Here is a 24,351-nt window from a genome sequence, read left to right as displayed (position 1 = left end):
TATATAATCAAAGCACAGCCGAAACCACTGTCCGAGTCTAATAAGCAGGAAACAGTGAAACATTGGACAGAAAGATTCAATCAGATTTTGGCTTCAAGTCTTGACAAATCTTTTTTTATTATCATAAAAAAGCATCAGAGGACTAATAGGAACAGCGGCCCTCTTAAACATGAGGATTTGTTCCTGTCTTTGAAGCTACGTCTATGATGAAACCTAATGTAAGAGAGGATTCTTTTTTTGTTGTTGCTATAACGTAGTAGATCTGCCTCTCACAGCATTTGACTTTCAGTTTACAATGAGATACCTGCTATTTTAAAAGGTTGATGCTGTCAAAAAGATTTGTATTATGATGAGATTAGCATATATATATATATATGTATATGTATATGTATATATGTGTATATATATATATATATATATATATATATATATATATATATATATATATATATATATATATATATATATATATATATATATATATATATATATATATATATATATATATATAGCATTTTCTCAGTATGATATGCCCTTGCTTAAGATCAGTTATAGTGAGCTGTTGAAAGGATGAAATTTGACTGTATTTTGCATTGCAAATGCAATTGTAATGCACATCTATTAACTTGATGACTTTCAGGGTTTCGGAAGCAGTATATCAGAATGATTTACAATTCACGAGGAATATATTGTAATGGTGACTGTGTATTTTTTGCTTTTGACATGTTTGTTCGCTCTTCACTCTCTGCCTGCATTGTAATTGCCAAATCATTTTCAGTGCTCCCCTCCAGCTGGCTGCCAATCTTTTTGATGGCAGCGCGACACCATCTAGGAACACTTTTAAAAGGCTCAGCAATTATTATCGGCTCATAATACAGACACTTAACAACATCTAATCTGCAAATGACTGGGAGATTTATGTCTTCAGACTGCTGTCTCTCTGTTAAACACGCAGTGGTTCTCATGAAGAAACAAGGCATGATGAGATAAAATGTATGCCCAATAGTCAACACGTTGGTGAGAATAACATTCCTTCTCCATGTCTAAGGGAATATTGAATTTATTCATTAAGGCACTCTAATCATAATCTGGTCCAAAAAAAAAAGGTTTTCGCTGCGGGTTCTTTCATTGTGATTGATTGCCTCAAACGTTATAAAATATTATAAATATTTAGTGCAGCTTCAAAGTGTAACACAAGAGGGCAGCACTGGTCTCTTATCCGCCAAAACTAATTAAAGGGACCACCTGAAATGAACTCATCTTTCCCTGTATCAACACTTCTATTTAATAAGTGTAGATAAAAAAAGGCTTATCACACTGTGAGTCTGGATGCTTCTAAGGGCAAGTATAATAAATATGTATTTATTTTCTAATCTCTAAAAGTTATAAACTCCGTTATATATTTTGATTCAGTAATATCCCAAAATATTGGCAAACCCAATTTCCTCTTTTTTATGATTTACCGGAATTTCAATTACCGCGGTAGACATGCGCATGTCTATCAAAGCAAATATTCAAATGGCTGTACTTGTCTTGACAACCGGCCTGCTTATCATGAAAAGTATGCAGGGCTGCTGCGGTGCTGATGAAATGGATAGAGCCCGCTGCTCTCTGCGTGAAATCTCCCAGTTCCTCTCTCAAGTCTTAGAAGATACCACTTCATGGTGGATTAAAACTGAAGCTTGCACTCATATCTGCATGTTTCCATCACTCAGCCACAAGATTAAAAAGAGAACACTTGTGTTTCCCAACAGAGGACTTTATGTAAATACATTAATTGTGTCCCCTAATTATAAGTTTTGCTTTCATTCTCAAGATATTAAAAAGGGATATTATCATTTCAGACATATTTTTGAACATGAAACAGTAGTCGTTGAAGCAAGTGGATTTGCCTTCTTTTTTTTCTTCTTTCCATTTAAGCCGCTAACATTTGAACATGCTTTTAGTGCATGTTCTCACCCACTGCATCAGTGTTAGCTTGACCGGAGACAGGCTTGTCACAAAGCTACCCGGCTAGCCGTGTACCTGGGGTCGTTGGCAGAAGGGCTAATGGAGGTTTTCATGCACGTGTCTCAGCTGGCAGGAAACAATTTGCACGTCATGAGTGGGCCCAGAAGGCAGCCTACCTGCTGGGCTGCACCCTGGAGGAGCTCTCCTCCTCCATCTTCAAGCACCAGGCCAAGGGCACCCTGCCCAGAGCCAGCTCCATCCGCCAGGCTGCGGACGAAAATGGCACAGCAGATGCAGGTACTCCACAGACCGCATTTACCAACAGACTAGTTCCTCTTCATTCCTCACACCCCTCCCCATCCCCCACCACCACCTCCCTCCACTCTTTCTCTTTGTCACTCTGTTTCCACACACACATGCACACACATACGCCTCTGCTCATCACTGGAGGGAAATTGCATGTTCTGGAGAAAGTAAAGCTTATCTTAGTAATGAATACCACAGCTTTACAATGGCTATTGAAAGATAAGTACACACACTGTGTCGGGACAAGCAATTTTGGATCTGCTCCTCGTTCATTGTCCTTGAAATCATAATTGCCTCACATTGATTTTTCGCATGCTTTGCGTCAGGACTGCAACGCACTTTGAAGGGCACTAGGATACAGTTAAAAGTCTGTCACAGATGGGATGGACAGAATTGACCTCCGCTTCACCTTCCCTGCACATGCCCTCACACATGGCCATACAGTTAGCGACAGGCACCAAGAACGCACTATTTTCTGTGAGAATGGAATGAAGTAGGAGTTTAACAGGTGGCCATTGCCACGAGGCACAGACATGAGAATGCCCCCGTTGATTGGACCATTTTGGAAACACCTGCGACTTAAAAGACTCCGCTTTACAGAGACTATTACAGACCCAATTTGAATACTTTATGCCTGCCTCTGGTCATAATATGCACCAATATGACTATTTTGTACATAATTTTAGAAACAAATACACTTTCTTTTTTCCTTAAATTCAACTGCAATTCATGTTTTTTGTCAATGGAGATGTGTTATGAGCTTTTCTGATCTGCTCTTGGTCTGGCTGCGTCTCATAGCTGGATCCAAAGCCACGGCCATGGATTGTTTAGAGGCCATGGCGACGGGGCTTTACTCGGAACTCTTCACGACCCTCATCTCTTTAATAAACCGGTTAGTATTTCTGATCCTGTACTTTCCTGAAGCTGTGTCAAATTGAAGATGGCATGTTTTGGGCTGCAACGTTATATAATGGAATCGTGCAGACGCCCTGTGACATCTTTGATGTGTTTCTAAATCTTGGCATCTTGAACTAAATCTTACACAACTGCAGTTTAGTTTTTTTTAAAGGAGGTGTGGGGGCTTAAGCGTTGCCTGTCCAGACAAGGTTGGTTTTTAACCGCTTTTACCGGTAGTTTGGGAGTATAAGATGCCATTTTAATTTTAGGCCTTGGATTTAGCTTTTCGAATAGAACTAGGATTATGTTTAGTGAGGGTTGAAGTTAGGGATGTGGTGGAGAGAGCTAAGGTTAAAGCCAGGGGTTATATGCAGCAAATGCAATCAATACAATGTGGTCTCAAGCATCTCAGTGTGTGTGTGTGTGTGTGTGTTTACCCTGTGTGCTTCAGGGCCTTGAAATCCAGCCAGCACTCCCTGTGCTCTCTGCTCATTGTGGACACACCGGGCTTTCAAAACCCCAGGCTGGCGAAGCGCGAGTGCGGCGCAACCTTTGAGGACCTATGCCACAACTATACTCAAGAACGCCTGCATTCCCTCTTCTACCAGCGCACCTTCGTTCAGGAGTTGGAGAGATACAAAGAGGTAAGGACATGTGAAGTGCGCACACACAACAAAACCCAGCCTCATTCTGTCTTTTTCTTCCTTCTACCTCTCTGTCTCTCTCTCCTTTTGTCTGCTGCTTTCTCTCCGATAAGTCAACTCCAATAGTGTAACTGAGCTCACACATCAGATCCCTCCCACCTGCCACAAGCTATGACAAGCCAGTGTAGTTCATGTGGTAGGCCTTCTCATTAGCGATGCCAGTCTTCACCTCTTCTGCCGAGATCAAAGGAAAGTCACTCATAACTGCCTTTGGGAGACACGCCCAGCCGCACAGCGGCGGTGTTACAATTCTTCTTCTGTCCTCCTTTGAGTTGTGGTGGACCACAACTCACTGTTACTCTGAAGAATTTAAGATAAAATATGAAAGATTTATTTTCCTTTCATCGCTGACATCAATATATATCATCCATTACGGCTATCCTGACTTCTAATATCCTTCTTTCTTATTCAAAACTCAGCTGATAGCACAGTCAAATCTTGATCATTATACTTTTAGTACTGCGAGCAAGGATCCTGGGATTTCCCACCCACGCCCTCCGCCTGGGAGAAAGGGAATTGGAGCGAAATTAAGTATTGCATAAATCTGTGTGTAGTGTAATTCTCTCTTGTCAGTGCAACTTGAAATTACAAGAAGCTGTGAAACGTCATTGAAAACTGGGTCAAATTAATTTATCAATAACAGGAACATGAAGGTTAAACTGTGCGGCGCATTTCTTTGCGTATTTTAAACACTGCATTTAAAAAACTAAAAAGAACAAAATATTCTCTGTATACTGACTTTGCATGGAAGAGAACAAAAATAATTTCAGTGTCAACTGGGACACTGGCATCTGTCACAGCCATACTATTAGCGCTGCCAACGTTTCCCCACATTCCGAGAGCCGCCTGCACTTTGTCACTGCGAGCTGCCTTATGCCCGTTTTGCTCCGGTGAAGGTAATTTACTGTATTTATTTCCACTTTTGTCCCCGAAATGTTATTATCTGCAATAGTAATGAAATCTTTTAGAGTTTCCATTTACCCATAGGAGAAGCAGCCTTAGTAAATACCAAATGTTCTTGTTATTATAATAGATTTGTTGTGGCTTTTTTTTTTTTTTTTACATCTAAAATGCCATTGTTTTTTACATTTCAATATCCATGAAAATCTTGTGAATTATTATGGATGCCTGCACATTCATGGGGTGCATGGGCTCAGCCACCCCAACATGATGACAGGGAATTAGGATTTTTAAATTAGTTGCATGACTGGCACCTGTGTGCATACTGTCGTAGGAGCAGCGCTGGCCTCGATTGTCTCATGTGGAGAACGTCCAGGATCTGGGGCCAGGCTAGCGATTATTTTCTTTTATGACCAAATGATCTGACAATAATGTTTTTGTTTAATTGTTGGATGAATAAATATCAGAACAAAATTAGAATAAATGGCAATTATAATTTCCCACAGTTCAAGGTGAGGTGTTCTTTTGTTACACCAATGCTCCAAAACACAGATGTTCAGTTTGCTATCATATATCATAAAAATAGAATAAATGAAAGCTGGAAACAGAAAATGTTTGACATTTTTGCCAAAACATTTGCTGTTTACAAATGATACACATTATTGCTGATTCTGTTGATCAACTTATTGATTAATCTTTGAACTCTTGTAGCGGTTTACCAACGACATTCACATTCATGTGAGTCGGCGTCATATGGAGGCTAGGTCTCTAAGTGCTCTAGGGGACATCAGGGTTGTGTTGGACCATCAGAAATGTTACATCCTGCAAACTCCTCAATTTCTGGGTAATCGGAAACTACGACCGCAACACCATAGATGCTTTTCGGGGCTGGAACGACCACCAAATGGCGGTCAAACTGTGATTCCATAGGTCATGCGTTTCTGGAAAAAGTCCTGGCATTAAAATGGTCAGAAAAACATCCCATCCAAGGACGGTCTCATTCCTCATCATCTACAGTATATTACCATTTCATGAATGTTGCGCCCTGCTTGAATATACATGCTTGTTTATGTCCGTAGAAACACATTAAGCCAGCCCTCTAAACTAACCGCAATGATGACATCTGTCATGAAATTTGATTCCAAAATCTTAGGAGATAAATTTTTTTTCAGTTTCTGAAGACCCAACACTATTTAAATCTCTTGTTTCTTTGATTTTGCATCCTCACAAGTCTTTAAGGAGTCTGTCATTCTGCCTGTCCTCCTTCAGGAGAACATCGAGCTTGCTTTAGATGACATGGAGCCCAGCACCTCCCTGTCGGTAGCAGTGGTAGACCAGGCCTCAAGCCAAGCGCTGGTAAGTTTTATGTCTTCATGTGTCGATTGTCTGCATCTCGGGCTCGAATTTCTGGATATTTTCCGGCATAAGTCCGGAGTCTTTGATGATCTATTTTCACATGGTTATCTGAATCTTCCTTTTTCATTCAACAATAAATGCAATCTTTTAGCATTGGAAGTTTTCCTCCTGTGAGTTTTGAAATATTGAAAGGTGTTTGGCAGAGGCTCAAACGGGAGGGTAGGAGCGGGAACAGAAGGGTTATAGACTTGACATTAAGAAAGAAAATCAATGTTTGGCCTCTACAGCTTGTGATCTGCACCATGGAAACAGAAATGGCAGAGTTTAGAGAGTCATAGATCACTTTGGTATAATTCCAATATGTTCGCATTGAGTGCTTTGCTTTTTATAGGGTCCACAATCTAATGGGAATGTCATCAAAAGCATTGAACTGTAGTATACCAAACTGAAACGCAAAGGGGAAGAAACACAGATCCTTCAAAGTCATTTCTAAAGTCAACTTTAAAGATCTGCTGCTTTTGAATAAAAAAAAGACAGTTTGATTTCTCTTTTTTCTCAACTCACATATATTCTTTTTTTTCTCCTGTTGGAGCTCAGATGTCCAGTATCGCAAACGGCCCCAACGCTCAATTCATTGCCTCAAAGTTGTCATATGTCTCCTCCAAACTGATACTCTGTGTTGTATTTGAAGTCAGCGCAGTGTGTACTGCTGATAAGGATGTCTCCAGTGTAACTTCCTGATAGCTGCTAAAAAACATATTTGATTTTGTGAGTTTGGTTCCCAAGCTCCCAGGCTGGATTCAGGCGTCAGCCATGCCAACCGAGCTGGCTGCCACAGTGTGGAGATCAATCTCCCTGGAGCTCATTGTCATCTACAAAACTACAGTGGCTTATTTCATCATCTACACTCACAGGATTCTAGCAAAAGTTTAAGAACAAAAATAGAAACAAACACAGTGTGCTTTTAAATGTTAAAGTAAAGCTGCACTGTCCAATATGGTCACGTGTACTTGTTGTTTATCGTACATGGGCGCATGAAAACACCTTTCCCATGCACTTATTCCATGATCATCAGTGCCGGAGTGGGTTTGTTTCCTTCTCTGTGCTCACACTAATTGTAATACTAATTGTATTACTTTTTAATCCCCCCCCCTCCCCCCTGCGCCACTCTCTGTATTCATGAGCTCTTTTTTGTTTCCAGTTTCGATTATAAGGAAAAGCTAAATTGATTATGCCATTATCGCAGCAACTGCTGCAGGGTGCAGAGACCACAAATTATTTTGAAACCTTCATTTTGGATGCTAGCTGTGCTATCAGGCCTGTCACAACCGGCTCACACTCGTAAAAAAATTCAGCTCAACACTTTCACTGGCATTTAGTAGAAAAGAGTATTCAAGGAAACACTGGCTATAGGAGGTCCAACCCTGTCTCCTAAAAATTACGTTCCCCCAGAACTAATACGCATTTCCAATTACGTTTGATCAGAAACGTATCTCCTCCCTGATTATGTTTGTGTTTGACGTATTACACATACGTTGATTATACACGTATACGTTGATTATACACATATTTTAGTTTTATTGTTTTTATGTTTGTGTTTGACGTATTACAAATACGTTTATAATCGTGTGTTTGTGTTATTGTTTTCTTGCTTTATTTAAGCATATTTTAATTTTTAAACTGCGGAGAAAAACGAAAAGAGGGGCGGGGTGAGGCCAGTGACAGCCGGCCAGTGACAGCCGGCCGCACCGGGAGCCAGAGAGTCGGCCGCACCGGGAGGCGAAGACCGTTTGCCCGCCGTTAGGCCAGTCTTCAGACCGCTTGCACCGGGGCTCGGTCTTCAGACGCTTGGTGCCGCCGTCAGGCCGTCGGTAACAGCCTCCTTTGCGCCGGCTCCGGTCTTCTCTGAGTCGGGTTGTTCGTGAATGCAGCCCAAAGTGTGCGATAAACTCCATGTAGTGCAGCAAACCACTGCGATCATCAGCAGACACTCGGATCTCTGTGGTCACATCAAGTGCAGAATCTGATGTAAAAAATATTCAAAGGAGCGGAAGGAGTCACGGGACCCAACATCTGGTTTTCAAAATACTAACTGATATGAATGTGTTCAGAACATTTCTGACCACATCCAAACATCTTTACTGTACTGGTCATAGAGAAATGTTGTAATATGTCAAACACAACGTACTGTTACAGTAAAGATGTTTGGATGTGGTCAGACGGCGGCGCCAAGCGTCTGAAGACCGAGCCCCGGTGCAAGCGGTCTGAAGACCGGCTTAACAACGGCGGGCAAACGGTCTTCGCCTCCATTTTTTTATGTACCCAGAAAGTGGATAAACTAAGAAATCACTAATACACTCCTGGTTCATTCCCAGTAAATAGCTAAAGCAAGCTAAACGTCCTTGTGGCAAGGCGGTTTGTGACTCAGGCGGTTTGTGAGTGACTGTTGGTAAAACAATCTTTTTTTAGTCAAAGAGGTCAAATAGAACGTTAGCTAAAAGCTACAGTGATCATGCCAGTCTTCAGCTAATTTTGGTGCGAGGGTTGTTCTACTCATGTGCCAAGGTAAAACAGACACAGACAGACACATTTTGTGTCCCTGCTATGATTGCGCCGAGGAGCTATGACCTATGCGCGTGTGCATCTTTGAACGTACACGTGTTTATTCGACAGGTACGGACGGTGCGAACCGATGAGGCACGGGGCCTGCTGTGGCTGATGGAGGAGGAGGCGCTGCAGCCCGGAGGGTCAGAGGAAACCCTGTTGGGACGTCTCTTTAGCTACTACGGACCTGCTGAGGGCGAGAGCAAAGGCAAGGAGAGGACATACGCACACAGACGCACTTGAAGCGAATACAACAGCCTTTAGTGTACAGTAATGGTAATTCTTATTTGAAGAATTCCAGTTTATCTTTTAAATACAAAATGAAAAGTGAATATTTAATCCAAATCTCATCTCTGTTTGTTTTGGCATGAAATATTATGTGCAATTTGTGATCGTATGTGACGCGGAATCTTTCTTTGCTCTCTCTTTCACATTATTTGCCAACTCTTGGAAAAGGTGTCATTTTAGACACTTCACCATGCATTTTGTCACTATCTGAGACTACAGTCCTCCAGTGAAGACTGTTTTGTGTCATAGTAAACCGTATTGTATCATATATAGAAAATATCCTCAAAGAACTCCATAGAGTTCGAGAAAAGTTTTGTTTCAGACTTCCAAAGCAGATTTGAGATTCTCTCTCTAGTTTATCACTTATATCTTTGTAAAGGTCTAAAACATGAACAATTAGGTTGAGAACAGATTGTATTGTAATATCACTGTATCAGCAATGTTTCTGTAGGTTTGTGACAGCCCTTGCATATACCAGAGTAATCAAGACAAGACACATTTTTTGATCAGCCCTGCATGACCACTTTCCTAAACTCCTAAAGGATACTGCTCGCCCCTCTGCCTTACGTACAATGAGTCGAGGAACCTCACACTGCCTCCTGCATTTACAACAGGTCACACTTTCCTCTTGAAGAGTGAAAAGGATCATCACTTCCTGCTAGGCCACAGTCACGGGACCGACTGGGTGGAGTACGATGCCTGCGGGTGGCTGAACTACGCCAAGCAGAACCCTGCGTCTACCAACGCTGCAAGCCTGCTGCAGGACTCCCAGAAGTAAGCATCCCACATGTGTGAGGAGGTGGGCGCTGGGGAGTTTGAGACCATACTTCAGGCTGAAGTAGTGCATCTCTTGCAGGAAGCTCATCAGCTCGTTGTTCACGGGCCGTGCGGCTGGAGCAACTGTGCTGTCCGGGTCCATTGCAGGCCTCGAAGGCGTTTCCCAGCTGTCCTTGCGACGAGCCACCAGCATGAGGAAGACCTTCACCACAGGGATGGCTGCCATCAAAAAGAAGTCCTTGTGCATCCAGATAAAGCTTCAAGTGGTGAGAGGAGAGGATGGATCCAATCCGTCAGACTTTGTATCTACGGGTTTGTCCACTGTCGCGTTTCAAAACATCATGTGCCTTGTCCTGCCAAGGACACTGACAGTCAGCATCCCAGTCTGCATCCTTTTTCATTAATCCTGTTTGTGGTGGGAACTTGACGGGTTGATGTGATGAGTAAATCAAGGCTCATCGTTGTGAATTTGTATAGTAGTGTCCTTTGGACACTATAGCCGACACAAATTGCCTTACGCAGCTTTAAATGAAATGGATGGGATGAAGGCCAATATTTGGGCTGCACCCGGAGACGGATTTTAAAATGATTTTAGGCCTTGTGTTAGTGTGCGATGAGAACAGCTCTGTCTGCAGCACCCTGGATTATTTTCACAGATAGCATTTTATAAATCCAATACTATGAGTTTTTTTTCTCTCTACATTATCTGAACATGTCATTATGACAAATAAATGATGGTTGAGAGATGGTTAGGATAGGAAAGTTGTGAGGTGTGGACCAATACAACCTTGTACTACGTTGTAGCAGCAAAATCCAGATGAGAGGAAAAGGTCACACATTTTGTGGCAAAAACAATTTAAATCAGTCAATACCAGAATCACTCATTGTATAGTATTCATAGAAGCATTATAATGCGCCTTTGAGATTTTATTTATAATATATATATATATATATATATATATATATATATATATATATATATATATATATATATATATATATATATATATATATATATATATATATATATATATATAAATAAATAAAATCTCAAAGGCGCATTATAATGCTTCTATGAATACTATACTATTATTTATTTATTTATTTATTTATATATATATATATATATATATATATATATATATATGTATTTCTCCACAAAGATCGGTAAAAACTGAAAGAAAAAAAGACACACATACACTTAAAGTCAGGCTTTACAAATTGAGATGTTAAAATAATAATTGTTTTATTATCTCTCTCTTTCAGTGTCAGAGTTACAGAGTTCTTAAATGCAAACAGCATTCTGCAGAATTAAGACAGTAGATGTAACCTCCATGTGACCTTTTGAAACACAAAGTTCTTACTTAATGTGATAGTGTAAGGTGTACATATCCAAACCAATATGCGTACCATTTGGTTGCTTAAGGTGAAGCAGCTAAGCTACTGATTCCATGTAGATACGTCTGTGGAAAGTATTGCCACTGCTCTTTGTTTTTCAGGATGCTCTCCTTGACATGGTGCGGAGGTCCAGGATTCACTTTGTTCACTGCATATTGCCTAAGGCAGATGCCCTCAAGGCTCTGTGTGGATCCCTGTTCAAAGCAGGGGAATGTGAGGCTCAAGGGGAGACTGGAGATCCCGGCTTAATGCAGCTAGATGTAGCCTTGCTCCGTGCACAGCTGCGCGGCTCCAAGCTGCTGGATGCTCTCCGGATCTACAGGCAAGGTGAGATTGCTGCCTAACTCACATATTACAGGGACGGGCACAGATATACAGACCTCTCCTTTCTTTCTTTTTTCATATTGTCTCTCCCAAAATTTCTAAACAATTCCAGAATCTAACATTGTTATTCCATGCCGACCTTTACAGGTTACCCCGATCACATGGTGTTTTCGGAGTTTCGGCGGCGCTTTGACGTGCTGGCACCGCACCTCACCAAGAAGCATGGGAGGAATTACATTGTGAAGGACGAGAAGAGAGTGAGTCAATCGACTGGGGAGGAAAATGTGCAGCTTCGCCAGTGAAGATTAATGTTGTGAAGAGGCAGCTTCATTACATCTGCCCCTGATTTGTCAGCAGTCCAACTGACAGATAAATAAACCCTCATTCATCAGAGCCATTGGAATTATCTAATCAACTTAACCTTAGCAGGATCACTCCTGTTAAAGAAGCAGATGTGTAGAGTGGCTTAATATTTAGAAAGTCTGCTCAAAGCAACAAAACACCATTCAAGAAGATGTACTTATCTTCTTTTGTAGCTGCCAAGGTTTTTTGCCTGTTTTGACAGTGCAGGTGCTTTCCATCATTAATGCTTTTGTTTAAATGTATGAATACTGATTGTGCAGTGGACATCTGCAAGAGAAACCCTGGTTGAAGTGCAGTGGAAATAAATATACAAGTTTGTTTTTCGTGAAAAATAAGAGAGAGTGAAAGAATTGGGTTAAGGGAGAGAAAAGCTCTTTTCCCCCTGTGTCCCTGTTTTGTGGCTGAGTTTCTGTGGAAACGCTGGCAAACAAAAGCTCCTCAGTGCTCATGGCAAACCTCTCGTGGTGTAATCTAGATGTGGTCTTTCAGCCTGGAGGCTGGAGTAGAGAGGCGGCTGAGACAACAATGCACCTAAAGTATACAGGCATGTAGATGGACAACGACAGGCTCCAGGCTGGCTGATGCTGTACCTCTGCATCGGCTTTGTGGGTTCAAAGCTGCAAGAGGGCCCAGACCATAGGTGTGGGGGGGTTGTGAGGATTATGCCAGGAGCAGGTGGATTATGAGGGTGACAAGTTGTAATTGCTTTGTGGTTGTGAGGTTCTGAGGAGTCAAACTTTTCCTGTGCTTACTGACTTTCAAAACAGAAATCCAGTCGGGAATGGATGTGAGAGAAGAGGGGGAGGGGAGCGGGGGGGCTGCACTCTACCATTTGTTCAGCATGGCAATTTAGGGGAGCTGTGGTCTACTGAAGTGTTGCGGTGTCAGTAGAAGTTCCCACTGGATGCAGCAGTTGAAAGACTAAGTGTGTGTGTGTGTGTGTGTGTGTGTTTGTGTACATGTGTGCCTTCGCCCAGGCTGTGGAGGAGCTACTGGAGTCCTTGGATTTGGAGAAGAGCAGCTACCACATGGGTCTCAGTAGGGTAAGTCATGCCACCACAAGTCAAACAACTGAACAGCTTTTAAATGATTGAGTAAACCTTTTCTGTAAATCGCTGCCAATTTCGCTGCTCTGAAAGCTCTAAGCGCATAGTTTGAGTACAAGGCTCTCTTCATCTTTTTATTTTTTTACTTAAAACGACATTCACTGTCTGGGGGGGAGTGTGTCTTTCATTACACCTGTCCCTCCTTGAGGTTTGTTTGTCATCCTTTTTTGGAAAGTTGCCAATCCGTTCCCCTTCTTTCAGTCGTGTAGCCAGTGGCAACCCGAAAGACATTTCTCCACCCCGCCCGACCGCAATTCTCTCTTTCTTTTCAGGTCATTAGAGCAAATTCTCACAACTGATGGCCCTCTTTGTTTTTCCCCATGACCGTTGTAAAGAAATCACAGTAAACACTGCCTGGCACACTGAGGTTTAATCCTATCAGCCGGAAAGTGGCCATCAGCCAAGAAGGAAATCAAAGAGAATAATCATGTAGAAAACAGTGGAACTTGTGCTCCCAGATATGTGCGCTGCACCGAGCTCCTTTTTAAAACACACAAGTGGAGAATGGTTCAGAGGCGGCATCGCATGGAGCCACACTTTGGAGTGTGAAATGGACTCAGAAGTAGACAAGCACAGTTGGCCATTCGCAAAGCATTGCTGTGGCATCCTAGCAACCTGGCTCACTTGCATGCCAATTACACCAGCCCCCATGTAACCTGACGGCAGCGGAATCACAGCTTTTGACAGCCATTAGAGAAGGCCACGTGTCTAAAAACGGCACAGCCAAAGACATTTTTACAAAGTACTACAGGTGCCTGATGATGACAAATAGCTCCTGCTCTAGCCCCCACTAAGAAATTTTAAAAGTCATATTCACTGATGTCAAGGAATGCATCGCTCCCTCCTTCTGGTTCGCAAATTCTCCTCCTGAAGTTGCTTGATCATTTCCAGCTTCGACTTTGTTAACAAATCACATATGGATTTGGTCATTTATAAAGCATTGGGATCTGTGCAGAGAGACCTTGGGTGGAAGCAGTCCTTCATCCATCTATTTTAATAGCTCGCTGCCATCATATCTGGAATGCATTCACAGTGCGTAATCCCTCTGAGGTATAGACAGGCCGCAGGGTGATCTGCTTTATATCGGCTGTTTACCTGAGTTTTACCTTTGGCCTAGATTAGAAACAGACAAGGCTGATTGTCCGAGATAATAACTTAATCACAGCTTTCCCACTTGGATAAGACTCACTTGTCCGTGGATTACACTGCCTCCTATTGATTAACTGCTTCAGTGCACTTATTTACTTTTTTTTAAACTCAGTCCTGTTTATATTTTGCTTTTAAGTCCTCCCTCTAAATCCAATTTTCCCTTGGCTAAAATTAGCGTTCCATAATCTCCTACCAATTGTATCCATCGCTAATATATTCATTTGGCGTTATGTGTTTTGTTCCAGTTGTTCTTCAGAGCCGGCACCTTGGCCAAGCTGGAGGAGCAGAGGGATGAGCAGACCAAGTGTAATCTCACCCTGTTCCAAGCTACCTGTAGGGGCTACCTGGCACGGCAAGCCTTCAAGAAGAGGAAGGTAGGAAAGACGTCACATGGGAAGAACGGCTTAGTCTTCTATTAAAATGAGTGCAAAGCCAAAAACACCAAGGATGTAGACATTTAAACTGAACTAGCACACGTTTATCTGGCGAGACAAGTTTCAAATGCAAAAATACATTTGATACTTGCAAAAGGGAACAAAGTAAGGTCCATCAATCAAGGTCAATATAGCTATACTATTTTATTAAGTAGGTGGAGAATGTGAGCCCCAGAGGCCTTGTTCCATAGGACTCCACCAGGAGTTGAGAGTTCATTGTTCACAGCTCATTTTGGTGCATGTTTGCTCTGCTCTTTGGATCCAACCGGCTCTGCTGTAAATCTTCAGCCAATTATAAATGCGTTATCTAAATCTGTTGCCCTCACCCCTTCCCTCCTGTTCCGTAATCCATCCAATCAGCTCTCCCAGGGGGATATTTGAAAGAGACACGTCCATTTCTGTTGCGTTTTAACAAACTGCTCCCCTTGAGTGCAGCCTCATCAAACATAGTGCTGACTCACACACCCATCTGCTCCACCCATCTTCCATCTCTCTCCCAGCATGGGATGGGTTCATCTCTCTGGACCTCATACATGTCCCCTGTGATGTATGGACTCCCACAGAGCTTCTCCCTCTCTGGGATTACTATTTAAGTGAATGTGCCGCTTCAGCTGGCTAGTGATGAACCAGCAGAAACAAAATCAACATCGCTGCTCTCCATCAGTATGACGTGCTGTTAGTGAGTAGAAATCGTGTATATATAATGCCAGTAAAACTATGAAACTGTCATCTTTGCATTGAGCTAAATCAATATGACCTTTTGTATTACTGGACTTCCAGCTCCCTTCTGTTGTTACCGTTTCTACCATAAGTCGAGACTGAGTAATGGATGTTGGTTGAAAATGGGGAACCGAGAGAGGCGAATGTATTTTCTTTAATAGGTTCATAGGTCATTATTCACACAGTGAAGCAGGCTAAGAGCCTGGTGCTTCATAATCTGCGAGAAGGAGAAGTAAATCAACAGCGAGGAAACATTCAAAAATTGCTAGGCAACTGTGCAATTACAAAAGTCATTAGCAAAGAGGCAGTTTTTTTCCCTCTGCCCCCATGTGCCCCTTATCGCTCACAAATACACCCTTAATAGAGAAATAAGTTCATAATATATTGTAATTTCATTGCGCTTAAACTCAATGTCACATACAATTATGTGATTGGATGTGGCAGCAGATTCTACCAAGTCCGGGCTATAGGGTCTGGTCCTGTCCAAAAGTAGCAAAGTCCGCCTCGTGGCTGCACCGGGCCCAGACATAGTCCAGCACATAACCTTATCGTAACACTTAGTTTTTTGTATGGCTTTAAAAAAAAAAAAAAATCAAATTTGCAAGAAAAAACCTTTTCACAGTTGTTGGATTCGTATGAATTTGTTATTCAGGCCTTTAAGTCATTTCCACAGTGTTAAAAAAATAATAATGACATCAGAATATGACAGATCACTTATAGGACATTTGGGTAAAACTATTCAGGCTGAGCTGTGTCTTGCTTCTAAACAAAGGGGCATCCTCCTGTTTGGAAAAATAAAGGCAATTCTTAAGTGCCTTTTTGTTGTTAAGTGCATTTTCTTCAATGGCCAGCAGGGGCTGACTCCTCGGTTGTAAAAAGAAGTCTGGTTGTTTAAAAGTCGATGAGAAAAGGGCCCTTCTTCTAAGTTGATTTATTACCTCGGGAACATTGTAAACATGCGTTGATCGCTGGTTTCAGGTCTTCTTCTATACAGCACAATGTTCATTTAGTAAATTATGGTCTAATTTAGAGTAAATTATTTCGTACATTATGATCTCCTCTAGAGTAAAATAGAGTGTACGCTTTAGGCTGTGGCCACCTTGTGATTGACAGGTCGTTACCACGGCGTTGTCGGGTCTTAAAGTCGTATGCATCATTGTCTTGCAACCATTTCCCCTTTCGCAGTGTGTTTTCACTTAATTGAAACATTTTGGTCACCTAAAAATGTCTCATTCAGCATTTGTTTCTTCTGGTTGCAAAAAAAACAAGATGGAGACGGCCAAAATGATCAAGTCGAGGTTTCATAGTGGCAACTCACAAATAAGAGGATGAGACCACGTTCACTTCTTATATATAGTCTATATTCTAAACATGCAACCCAATCTGATTCAGTGTCAGGCACAGCTTGGTGCAAGTATTCACTGCATTGGAATAGTCCAATTATGCACATTATCGAACTCCAGTCTTTTCAATAATGGAATGCTCTATCATATGAAGCCTTCTAAAGGTATACATAACATTATTAGGTCGGTTTCTGCAGTCAGGCGGAGATGTGCAAATGTGTGCTGTCGAAAAACCAGAAGGGAGGAACAGTGCCAAGTCTAGTTTGCTTTCCCTTTGATTTCCCCTTTTTTTCCACCTACTGCTCAAGCAACCACAGTATGCTGGATTTATTACATGTGTGGTAGACCCTCTCTTCTTGCAATGATTACCCGAAAGGCTAAGATTTCCCGCTGAATCTCATTCTGCTTCTATTATTCCTGATTAAATTAGTCAACACCAGATTAATGGAACAGAAGCAGGACTGTGGAGGGATTTTCTTCTCTCCGTGCTTTAGAGTGTGTTGCTGTTCAATCTTGAAATAATCATCACATAATAACGCCCATTTGCGCCTTTGCTGTTACCCTTTCATCCCTTTGTGAATATTGATAGGGCTCCATTACCTCTTGCACTGATTGAAGTGTTCAGTTGTAGCAGGTACAGTAGATGATACAGTGCCTCTGGAGCAGTGCGGATGTGTTCTAGTGAAGCCTCTTCGACACTTGCTGGCTGATGTATATGGATGTGACAGACGGTCACCAGTTCCCTTGATTGATAGTCCCTGGCATGTTAACCTTGTGAAGCTGTGCCAAGCCCATGTGACATTTAAATGACAAAACCATAATTTTTCTTGTGTTTTTACTCCCCCCTCCCCTTTCAACCATCAACTGTTCCTCAAGGGGACAACCTGACATTTTAAAAGTCTGTTATTTTGCCTCAGCAGGCACTTGTCGCATTAGGGGTTTTGTCCTTCAGGGACCCTACAAACAATTTTTATTATAATTTGTTTTGCTTTGAAATCTGTGTAAAGCAGCAATCATAAGCTACACTCATACACCTACTCCTTGCAACATTGCACACTGAATTATATAAACCTTCATCAGACAGGGATAGAGAATATCTCATTTCTTTGAAACAGGCAAACCCATAGATCCATCACAAACATGAATACCTCCCCCTGTAAAGGCATGGATTGGCTCTGCATTGATGTAAGGTGCGTTTCTATATATAGTGTGTGTGCCCATTACATGTTTTAGTAAGTCCCCTCATTGTCAATATACCTAGGAAGCCCATACATCCTCTGAACGGCCAAGGTATCTAGTTTGTGGTTGTACAGTTTCATGAGGCTGGGGCACAACAGGTCATTTTATAGAAGAAGTTTCTCCAATCATACCCAATGTTCAGGGACCCTAGTATGCAAAACTATTCAAATACACCAGAATACGACTGCATGCAAAAAATGCTCATGAATACTGTATGAAAACTTGTGGCAACCCACAGCACCTATTTTCAATCAGATATCTTGAGGTTAAAGGTCAAGGGACCCCTTCATAAATTGCCATGCCAGTTGTCACAAATGTAGCCAAATTTTGCAGCGTTGTTCAGCCCCTTTCCTGACAAGCTGGCATGGCATGGTTGGCACCAATAGATTCATTAAATGTAGGTTGTCTAGTTTCACATGATACCATTATCCTCCCTCTAGCTTTAAAACTGAGCCCGCTACAGTCTCTTAAAGACAGGGATGTCGGCCGGGATTGGGTCGGGTTTCGGAAGGGTTAGCAAGGCATTGTTTCACGTTGAAGAAATCCTCAAACTCAGCCTATAAGTGTTTGCTTCAGAAATGGTGCTGCAGTATGTGTGTGTGTGTGTATATATGTGTATGTGTGTGTATATATATGTATATATATATGTGTGTGTGTGTGTGTATATATATATATATATATATATATATATATATATATATATATATATATATATATATATATATATATATATATATATATATATATATATATATATATATATATATATATATATATATATATATATATATATATATATATATATATATATATATATATATATATAGCAGTAGTCAGATGTCTGACATATGTGCATGCATGCACACACACTGGAACAGATTTTTTTTTTTTTTGAGGAGGAGAACAGAAACACACTTTAGTCATAATCTTGGCTGAGGAGCCTAATTCACATCCCTCACGTCTCACAGCTGTCACACCCTCTTAATGGTATGTGAATAGCAACACGTTTATCCACGGCGTTCATGTAGTATAACCGTTTGTTTGTTTTCTATTCAGTTTAGACTAAATATGACAAGTGAGACCTGTTTAAATCTTCTGTCAGAGATGAGCTGCATTTTGCTCCATGTTAAGGCTTTCACTGTGTGACAAATCCTAATTGGTCATAGCGAGTACCTTCAGGGCGAAATGTACCTGATGCTGAGTATTGCGTTGCTCTAATTGGGTTTGCCCATAATCTGCTGCTGCTGGAGAGCCTCATGCATAAGCAGCATGGAAATCGTGTAATACTTGGAATTAGCTGCCAAAATGTTTGATTTAATTAATCAAAAAATTTGCTTCCAGCCTTGGAACACACTCTGCAGAAACTCTCCAGAGGAGGCTGGCAAGTCCCGGGTTAGCTGCGGGAGCCCATACACAGGCAATATAGCATAAGAATGAGGAGTGAAATGTTTTTAAAATATTGTTCATCGGTGGCAAGGATGATATGGCAACAATAGATGAGCTCGGGAAGACATTTATTCCACTGGGTAATTAAGATTTTCCTTATTTTCTGGCACTGTTTCATTGCCCCCTGGACACTGCCACCCTGTGATATCTGTCCATTACATTATCTCTTCCCATACACTGCATTTAACACCATGTACTGCACAAATTGCAGCAGTAAAGCTTGTACTATCTCTTTTGTCTTAATTACGAAGCACTTGTTTGTATCGAAAGATCAATTTACAGATGACCTACAAGTAATTACATTAATATTACACGACCATCGACTCAATCTGTGTATCTCTATGTGTGTGTATATACACTACACCAGCTATGCTCAACCACTGGGCCGCCAATCCCAACACATCAGGTAGAGACAACCATTCCACCGCTAGCTAACGCTCCCTCGGATGAAGTAACACAACATATTGTTTTTTAAAAGAAAAATAGATGTTTTTTAGTTTAGAACCACTGCACTACAAAAACCCAGCCGTGTTTTCCCCAGCCGTGCTCCTGTTTGATGACTGCTTCTCCGTATGTGTGTTTTTAGATTCAGGATCTAGCGATCCATTGCCTCCAGAAAAACATCAAGAAGAACCGCGGCGTGAAGGACTGGCCATGGTGGAAGCTCTTCACCACAGTCCAGCCCCTCATTAAGGTCCAGCTCACCGAGGAGCAGATGCGAGGCAAAGACGTGAGGAGGCCTTTCTGTATGATGCACCCCAACCCGATAGATCCCTTCCAGTCAGACAGGCGATGGTCCCCTTTAATGTTTCACTGCCTGCCACTGCAGCATGGAACTTTCTGTTATTCGATGTCTCTTGTAACACTTAATATTTCACAGTTCTACCCGTAACATTACATGTAACCAGGATACATTCTGTTCCCCAGGAGGAGATACAGCAGCAGAAATCGAAGCTGGAGAAAGTGGAGAAAGAGCGGAATGAGCTGAGACTGAACACAGATCGATTAGAGAGCAGGGTGGGTCTCTTTACCTATGGCAATGCATGCTGGGAAGACTTTGTTTCAGATCGGCGGTGTTATACTCTTTTCATTTCTTACTCAAAGAATGGTGGCGAGTATTTTGTCATTTTGTGTGTGTGTGTTTTTTTTTGTCCAGATCTCAGACTTGGTGGTAGAACTGGCTGATGAGAGAAGCACCAGTGAGTCAGCATCCCAGTTGCTGGAGACAGAGACTTCAGAGAGACTCCGCCTCGAGAAGGACATGAAGGATCTGCAGGCACACACACACACACACACACACACACACACACACACACACACACACACACACACACACACACACACACACACACACACACACACACACACACACACACACACACACACACACACACACACACATTGTAATATTTCAAATAAATTCCAATGTCAGTGTGATTTATTTTGATTGGTGTACGAATGTGTGCATTCCAGGCCAAGTTTGACGGCATGAAGAAACAATTAGAATCACAAGAGATGGAGGTGATGGAAGCTCGGCTCATGAAAACGTCAGACCTCAACGGCGAGATGGATGACGACGACGATGCTGGTGAGGAAGAAACACGTTTTCTCTCTCTTTGGAATCACAATCTTGGTCATCAGCGTTTTTAAACATTCGTTTTCAATTCCATAATTAATTGGTCCTTGTGACATTGGCAGCAGCTTGCCAAGACCTGCCTAATGGCCATGTCCGCTCAGGGCAGAAGCATAATTTACTGTGCGCTCATACAGGCGTTACGTGCACACTTAAAAAAAATCTCCCTTATACTAATTGTAGCTGCGGGAATTAGCGGCTTTGTTCGTCTGTTTCAGCGGGAGACATGGCAGCGAGACTTGGTCACATCTCGCATAATGCTATTAAGTATATTTCCCAAATTTGGGATTTACCGCTAGGGGATTAAGATGTTCGCTCCCAGGCATACAACCAATGCCTGTTGCTGATTGGTCTGCACCTGCTGTGAAAGAGAGTCCCCACTGAGAGCATATTGTCCATGAGACTTTTTTCCCCTCGCTCTGCGTTTCCACCCCCCTTCAACCCACCTCGGCAGACAAGCCATTACAGAGCACATCAGAATTCTTAGATGAATGAGAAAATAATCGTTGGGATCAGAGCCGGTGGCCCTGCAAGTTGTCATTATGCTATATATATGCTAATGAGCAGCACTGATGGAGGAGCCGGTGTTGGTACGTGAAGGAGAAATGGACAGCCTCTAAAATGATAAGGCTTGGAAATGAACCTGAACCTGAATATCTGACTGGCCGCTGTTATGGTTCTGATAGCCTCTGACAGCTTCAGAATTAGGGTCGGCTAAGAACTGTGGAAAGTGCCACTTAGACATGTCCTACTCTAACTACTAGTGTGGTGTGCTCTGAATTCTTACCCTAGGTTTATCCAAGATTAGAGCTGAAACAAAGAGGCTGTTTTGTAGTTTCCTGTCGAATTCTTTGACCTTAAAAGGTCGGGATTTGATGAAAGGCGTTTTATTTTTCTGAAATATTATATTATTTCTTTTCTAGAATCTGATAACCATCACAGCCAGTGCAGTGTACTCCGTAATCCACAGCATCCATCATCACTGAGCTTTTGAGCCTTTTCCGTCTGTATACCCTGCTAGACCTGCATCAAAGGCTGGAGACACCCAAATGTCACACAGACATTTTATGAATTGCATGTCTTCCCCTCAGGAGGCGAGTGGCGGATAAAATACAACCGAGCCATTCGTGAAATGGACTTCACCAAAAAGAAACTCCATCAGGAGTTTGATGAGATGTTGGACACAGAGCAGCAGAGCAAAAGACATCTCGAGAGAAGGGCAAGAAACTTTTATAATAAGTTTATAATCCTAAATCCTTAAACAATTGAAGTTTGAATGTTTGGTTCCCACACACTTCTTGCCAGTTATATAAATGTGATATGCATTTAACTATCTCAAAATAATAAGTGTGTGTGTGTGTGTGTGTGTGTGTTGCAGCTGGCTGATTTGCAGACAGATAATGAGGATGTGCAGCGCTCTGTGCAGCAGCTGAAGAAGAAGTGCCAGAAACTGACGGCAGAGCTGCAGGACACCAAACTTCACCTGGAGGGCCTGCATAGTCGCAACCATGATCTGGAGAAGAAACAGAGGAAGTCAGTAACAGTTTCTCTGTCTGGCTAGTCTGTCTGTCTGTCCTTCTTTCTTTTTCTTTCATAAACATAAATTACAGAGAACATATTGCTCTTTTCTCCTTGAAAGGCCAGGCGCAGACACGCTGACCCACCCGGCAGAACACTAACGTTTTCTTTAATTTGACTGAGATGTTCTGTAATCTGTGGAATTGCATTAGCTGAGAAAATGACTCAGACTTTAAGCACTTGAGAAGCTACCGCTGTGGCAGAATGTGATCTCTCCCCTGTGGCTAATTGAAGATGCTCTGTGGGTGAAATTATTTTCAGCTACGCTTCAGAGAGGAAAAACAGGGAATTACAACGAGCTGACAGCATGAAACACTTAGCTGTTAAGTTCACTAACCATAAGTGTTTCTATCCCAGACAACTGAAGAAAACATTTTGCACATTATTACAAGCCAATTGTAAATTGATTGCTAACGGAAGAGGACAACAGTTGAGCCTGAAATAGAGGTAGAGCTGAACTGTTGTTGGGCTCTTTGTTCAGGATAGCCTCATGGGCTCAAAAGGGGTTTGATATTGAGCGACAATTTATGATGACAAATGACTTGATGTCCCAGTTTTACTCTCCTGTAGCCATCTGCGAATTGGTTACATAGACTGTATGTTCGAACGTATATTGTATGTATATTAGAATTAGGTGACTTCACCGATTGGTTTGTGGACTGCCGTTTTGAAGCCTTGATTTTGGCATTTTGGCTGTTGCCATCTTTTTGCAACCAGAAGTGACACGACAATCGGGCTTTGAACAAGACATTTCGAGGCAACCAAATTGTTACAACTAACTTTCATGAACTGAAAACCCAGTGAGAAAGGGAGTAAAGTTTTAAGATGAAAAAACGTTCAACTCCCAGATCGTCATTCACATGGTAGCCACGCCCTAAAGCATACCCTACTTTATCGTCTATTTGACTCTAAATGGGACCATTATTTACTAGATGAACATCATGCTGTATTAAAGATGTTTTTGAACTAGCAATGGAGACCATAAACGCCTGTTTACAACGTCTACCGAGATTACAAAACAAGTGAGAAGTTGGGTCATTTTCTCATGGACTTTTACACGATCAGACTTACTTTTACAACCTAAAGAGACGCCCCCTATTGGCTATTAGAAATAATGCAAGTTTAAGCTACTTAAGTATTGCCGTCACTTTTTAGAACCAGAGGTTACCGCCCAATTGGCACTTTGTGTAATTACAGATATACAGTTTACTATTATGCTCAACTTTATAGCCCTTTGGATTTCTAGTCTCAGAGGTATATTCGTGCGTGCGTGTGTGTTCCAGATTTGACCTGGAGCAGAACCAGGCTCAGGCTGAGGTACAAAGAGAAAGGAGCCAGAGGGAGAAGCTGGCTCGAGAGAAAGACTTAATGACTGGTGAGATGTTTAACCTCCGCCAGCAGCTGCAGGTAAGCCCCTTTACACTACACTACACACTTCAAACATGTTCGGATGTTCTCTCTCAGGGACTACATGTCTGATCTCTCCGCTCTCTATTTGATATAACTGGGCTGGTCCAGATGTGCATTTTAATCTATGTCTTCCACCTGTAGGACAAGGACATTGAATTGTGCGCAGCGAATATGAAGGTGCAGCAGCTGGAGGCAGAGCTACAGGATCTCTCCTCGCAGGAGTTGAAGGATGAAGCCTCGCTGGCCAAGGTCAAGAAGCAACTTCGTGACCTTGAGGCCAAGGTGAAAGACCAGGAGGAGGAGCTGGACGAACAGGCTGGAAGCATCCAGATGCTGGAGCAGGTAGAGGGGGATGCAGTATGGTGAAATACTTGAGTTTGTATTGTTAAAAGCTGCTTATATCATGCTATTCTCCAAAAACTGGCT

At 42.0% G+C, this 24,351-nt stretch overlaps 1 protein-coding gene across 1 annotated transcript in view; it reads left to right on the top strand.

Annotated features, from left to right (window-relative positions):
- LOC306733213 (unconventional myosin-XVIIIa-like) overlaps nt 1–24,351 on the top strand; it is a gene marked incomplete at its 5' end in the record, with an annotated part of 60,851 nt that overhangs the window by 18,022 nt on the left and 18,478 nt on the right. The window contains 19 exons of the mRNA XM_079214419.1: nt 2,077–2,247; nt 3,055–3,148; nt 3,605–3,797; nt 6,027–6,113; nt 8,787–8,925; nt 9,620–9,779; nt 9,862–10,048; nt 11,282–11,507; nt 11,652–11,761; nt 12,845–12,910; nt 14,368–14,496; nt 19,891–20,034; nt 20,232–20,321; nt 20,461–20,580; nt 20,778–20,892; nt 22,029–22,156; nt 22,316–22,470; nt 23,799–23,922; nt 24,067–24,267. Coding sequence (XP_079070545.1) covers nt 2,077–2,247; nt 3,055–3,148; nt 3,605–3,797; nt 6,027–6,113; nt 8,787–8,925; nt 9,620–9,779; nt 9,862–10,048; nt 11,282–11,507; nt 11,652–11,761; nt 12,845–12,910; nt 14,368–14,496; nt 19,891–20,034; nt 20,232–20,321; nt 20,461–20,580; nt 20,778–20,892; nt 22,029–22,156; nt 22,316–22,470; nt 23,799–23,922; nt 24,067–24,267 — 2,639 coding nt within the window. The remainder of the gene's footprint in view (nt 1–2,076; nt 2,248–3,054; nt 3,149–3,604; nt 3,798–6,026; nt 6,114–8,786; nt 8,926–9,619; nt 9,780–9,861; nt 10,049–11,281; nt 11,508–11,651; nt 11,762–12,844; nt 12,911–14,367; nt 14,497–19,890; nt 20,035–20,231; nt 20,322–20,460; nt 20,581–20,777; nt 20,893–22,028; nt 22,157–22,315; nt 22,471–23,798; nt 23,923–24,066; nt 24,268–24,351) is intronic.

The sequence above is a fragment of the Taurulus bubalis genome (assembly GCF_910589615.1).
Source record: "Taurulus bubalis genome assembly, chromosome: 2".
NCBI lineage: Eukaryota > Metazoa > Chordata > Actinopteri > Perciformes > Cottidae > Taurulus > Taurulus bubalis.
This window is presented reverse-complemented; position numbering and strand designations above follow the sequence as displayed.